Here is a 5,311-nt window from a genome sequence, read left to right on the forward strand (position 1 = left end):
AATCAATCATACACAACAACATGTTGTGAAACAGCATCAAAATGTCAAAAGTCTTTGCATCATTGCAATATACATAACATTCATTTTTCTCCCTCTAATTTATGGAATTCAGAAGATTTAAATAATGACCATGAAATGATTTTATGATTAAAACTATCAAAAATGGTTTTCAAATAAGAGATGCTAAAAAATCTGGTTGTCCGTGATTTTATAAAATAATGTGGCAGGCTCTGTTGTCAATATGGCATTTGCCATTCCCCCAAAATTCCCTAGAAATATTAAAATTGATTTTAAAGATAAGTGAATCATTTATACACCATAAAAATTAACAGGAGGAATTATTATAGTAACAGATTTAGTAGCCTATGATTTACCTGTAAACACAAGTGATAATTATATTTCAAGGACAGGAAGGAATATAAATGTTTCCCTGTGTCTTAAGGTTTTCAAGTCAGAGACAAGAAGGAATAAATGGCAAATTCCTAAAGGATTAAGTGGAACTGCAAGGTATTTGCACTATACAAAATCCGCGTCCCAGATGGGTTTTGTAGTTGATCCCTTTGTGTGCTTTGTAGGTCCGGCCGCCAGCTACAGGGAATGCTGGTGACTGATAACCTTCAACTCTTTGGTTCTTCTTTTGCCTAATGAGGGCTTATTTGCCCCAGGTCAAATCCCGTCCCAGACAAGTCCCTGTCATGTCTGGTTGATGCAACAGTCTAGGGCTTACCCACCTCACACCAGTTCAGGACAACTCTAAAGGGCTCTTCCAGCTCCAGTTCCCCCTATACTGTTTGGCTGAGGCTTTCATTGTCACTACATATCAGTTTCTTTCTTTCTCTTATTTAATCCACCTGTCCTTGTATTGACCATGAGAACATACCTGTATTAGTTTTCTATTGCAGCTGTGACAAATTACCACAATTAAAAAAAATAGTGTTACAATTTACTGTTTTATAGTTCTGTTGATTAGAAAGCTGACCTGTTTCTCACTGGGCTAAAATGAAACTGTTGGCAGGTCTGTGTTCCTCTCTGGAAGCTCTAAAGGAGGACCTTTTCCCTTGCCTTTTCCTGTGTCTAGAGACTTCCCTCACTCTTTGGCTCATGACCCCTTTCCTCTGTCTTCAAAGATAGGAATGGAGGGCTGAATCTTTCTCATATCACATCACTCTGGCCTCTCTTCTGTTGCCATGTCTCCTTATCTGACTCCCATCATTTTGCCTCCCTCTTCCGCTTTTAAGAATGCTCCTGAGTACATCAGTTGGGCTCACCTGTTTAATCCAGGATAATTTCCCTCTCTTAGAGTCAGCTGACTAGCAACCTTAATTCCATCTGCATCCTTAATTCTTCCTTGCTATTTAATTTAACATAGTCATAGGTTTCTGGGATTAATGCATATTTAGAGGGCCATTATTCTGCCTATCAGAAAACATAACTAAGCATCCTACCTGCAAGTCTCCATCTCAGAATTTGCTTTCTAAGAAACTCAAGTGTGCAAATGTTGTTCAGTTACGGTATTTGAAAGTCTAGCAGGGAATCACAAATGCAAAGAAAAGTTCACAATAAACAGTCACCAAGCATTCAAAGATCATCTACAACATACAAGGAGCTAAAAATATACTAACAGGCTGTGTTGTTATATTATAAAAGTTATTATAAAATAACTTTATATGTTATTATAGAAGTTGAAAATTTCCTAGAAAGAATAAAAGATGGAGTATCAGAATGTGAGGACCCATTGAATACTGAGTATGATAAAAAAAAAATCAAAAATTGAGTCAACACAATGACGCTCAGAACACCGAAAATAAAGATGCTTCCCAAAGAAGAGAGAAAAAAATCCTAGCAAAGGGTGAAAAATGATTGACATAATATGTTTCATTAACAGCATTAGTTGCCAGAAAAAAGAGAAATTCAGAGAGCTGAGAGATTTTTTTCCCAAAATTCCAGAAATTTTCTACTTATCTTTCAAATGTGAGGGCAATTGAGGTCATCTTTAAATGTAGAAACATAATTAATTATTACCAGAGCAGGAGGGTTGTGGTTCTGGCAGGGTCAGCACAGGGAATGCTTGAAGATGTTCCACATGAAGATGAGTGAATGCTGGAGAGAGAAGACATTCATGAAGATTGTAGGAGAAACAAATGATTTAAAATTATTTAAAGGGAATATGATATATTATACATGATATTTCTGTAAAATTACAACTTCTCTACTGAAAAAATATTTTAAAATGTATATGATAAAGTAAAAACTAGTAATTAAAAATATTTAAGGAAAATCTGGAAATAAAATTCCAGATGTTAGCAGCATGAGAAAGATAATGTAAAAGCATCAGAATAAAAGTAAAAGGGAGGTAAAGTTTTTGTTCTGCTCAGAACAGGGTAGTTACAAATTAGGAAAGTTAAAACTTTTAATACTACCCAATAGAAAAATAGATATACAGTGGCAATCTTCAAACATCAAGGGATGAATTTGGAAAAGGGAACTTAAATAATGGAAAGCATGAAAGTGAGAGGAAAAAGGAAAGTATCAGAAAATATAGTGAATCAAATACAAAGGCTATGAAAGCAGAAATATACTTTATTATAATACTGCTACCCAACAATTTTACCTGAAAGTATAAAACATGGATAAACTCCCTAAAAATGTACAAAGAAATACATTCAGGGGTGTGTAGAAATTTCTAATTTTAAAATAATAATAATACCATATTTATTAGAAGAAGAATACATAAATAAAATCAATGTTATCAAACAAAACAAGAAGTATTTTAATTTATATAAATTAATAACAAATTAACAAAAATATTGTGATTGGATGTAAAATTAAAAGTGTACTGTGGTGTGTATAAAACACATGCTAACATTTGCCTCTGGAAAATTAAGAGAGAAACTGTATTGAGGCAGTGCTAGAAGTTGATTTCAACCAGAATGTTATGTATATATACATTATATAACGTATTTGAAATGAGTGCAGTGTTAAAATTTGTTAATTCTGGGTTGTGGGTACAACTATATCTGTTATATTTTTACTTTAGTTTCTTTCTTACAGATTACAAAAAAGAGAAAATACAATAATAAAAAATAATGTAAATGAATGTGAAAAGGTCGATGATAAGAAAGACCATTGCTTGGGAAATCATATTATTAAATCAGTTGGAAGTCTTTCAGTTTCATGTGAAATAAAAATGGTGATTCATAGCTTGTTCTGACAGTGTCTATGTTAAAGTCTGTGTGTGTGTGCGTGTGTGTGTGGGTGTGGGTGTGGGTGTGTGTGTCTGAAGAAGTAGATCATGGATCTCAAATGAGAAGGCTTGGACATGGGGATGGAGTATTTTAAGATCAAATGGAGACTGAGAGAACACTGGATAAAGTGGTGAGTAGAGACCAACATGCATCACACAGAGAAAAATACCACATTTAATTAGATGACAAGACCATCCTTGTGCTTATGCTGTGGGCCTGAATGCAGAGAGGCAACAACCAGTGATATGCGCTATTGGTATTAGTAAGACATAGTTTTGAAATTATATGTTTTGGCTGTCATTCCTCTGAATCTTAGGTAGTTGGCAGACCATTCCATTTTAAGATACAGATTTGGCAATGATTTCTTTTAAAACTATGAACATTGTTTTTTAAAAGCAATAGCCAAGTACAAATTCCACATGTGTGCTAGTGGTTCATTGACTTATCTCTAACAATCAGAATGACTCCAGAAATACAGTAGACATGAAATGTATGTAAATAAATGAAAAACTGAATGAATGAATGCAAGAATGAAGGTGTGATTAAATTAGGATAGAGGGTTAAATGTCCAGTGCCACATTTCTCTAAAACAGAGCATGAGAGACCAAAAGTAATATATATTCTTTTACCAGAAAAGAAGCAGCCTTTTGTTATCAAGAACTCTGCGTGAGGTCTTGCAGAGGCCATACAGATTCCTTCCAGGACAACCAATTAGCATTTGACTTTGAGACACAGTGAGGCTTCTTCAAGTCCTAGAATTATACTTGAAAACAGTCACAAACAAACCAACTTGTATCACAAACTTGCAGCAATGTTAGAACCAAGAGATATTCTTTAACACAAAAACCCACAAGTCTTCCTAGCTGGATCAAAATATTTTGTAAAGGAAGGTGATAGAGTCTAATTTTTTGGTGAAGACATAGCACACTGGCTCTCGTATCTGTTTGGTCCTCACACTATAAATGATGGGGTTGAGGGAGGGTGGGATTACCACATAGATGTTGGCCACAAGAATGTGAATGTATCGTGGTATGTTGTGTCCAAATCGGTGAGCAAGGAAAGAGAAGACAGAAGGGATATAGAAAACACAGATGACCCCAACATGGGAGCCACAAGTGCTTAGGGCTTTTAGATGTGCATCCTGGGATGGGAGGTGAAAGACAGCATGGAGGATGTAAACATAGGAGATGGCAATAAGGACCAGGTTCAGGACAAAGAAAGAAACAACAAAAAGCCCATAGATAGCATTGATATGGATGTTTCCACAGGACAATTTTGCAATGCCCATGTGCTCACAGTAGGTATGGGCTATTATATGAGCCTGACAAAAGGGTAGTCTGTAGATGAGATAGATCATGGGAAGAGTAAGCAGAACTGGACGAATTATAATGCACATACTAATGCCCACCAGCACCTGAGTTGTCAAGATGGTTGTGTAGTGGAGTGGAGCACAGATGGCCACATATCGGTCAAAGGCCATGGCCAGTAGGACCTCAGCCTCCATGCCAGTGAAGGCGTGTATCAAAAACATATGAGCAACACAAGCCCCAAAGTTAATCTCATGAGCATCAAACCAGAAGATGCCCAGCATGCGGGGCACAGAGGTCGTAGAAAGAGTCAAATCAATCATTGAAAGGATGGCCAGGAAGTAGAACATAGGATCCCGGAGGGTCTTCTCCACCTTGATGACCAGCAGAATTGTGGCATTGCCGAACAAAGCTACCAGGTAAACAGAGCAGAAAGGCAGTGAAATCCAGGCATGGAACTTTTCCAGTCCTGGAATTCCAATAAGGAAAAATGTGGCAGGGTGAAAATTGCTGCTATTATGGTATATCATCCTGTCATAGATAAGAAGAGAAACTGTTTCTCCTGTAGGAAAAAAGAGAGATAGATAAGAGAAAGAGAGAGAGAGAGAGAGAGAGAGAGAGAGAGAGAGAGAGAGAGAGAGAGAGAGAATGGAGAAAGAGAAGGAGAAAGGGAGGAAGAGAAAGGGTGGCATATCAATTGCTAGTTGAAAAGACATTTGCTACATGAGCACTGAGGCTCTTATATTGAACCCTCCCACA

General features: G+C 36.6%; 1 protein-coding gene across 1 annotated transcript; it reads right to left on the reverse strand.

Annotated features, from left to right (window-relative positions):
- Positions 1-4,113: 4,113 nt before the first annotated feature.
- LOC119537172 (olfactory receptor 52J3-like) lies at positions 4,114-5,082 on the reverse strand. Its single transcript, XM_037839739.1, has one exon. It carries the CDS (start codon positions 5,080-5,082, stop codon positions 4,114-4,116), a length of 969 nt encoding a protein of 322 aa, XP_037695667.1.
- Between the last annotated feature and the right edge of the window lie 229 nt (positions 5,083-5,311).

Source organism: Choloepus didactylus, chromosome 6 (genome assembly GCF_015220235.1).
Source record: "Choloepus didactylus isolate mChoDid1 chromosome 6, mChoDid1.pri, whole genome shotgun sequence".
Lineage (NCBI taxonomy): Eukaryota > Metazoa > Chordata > Mammalia > Pilosa > Megalonychidae > Choloepus > Choloepus didactylus.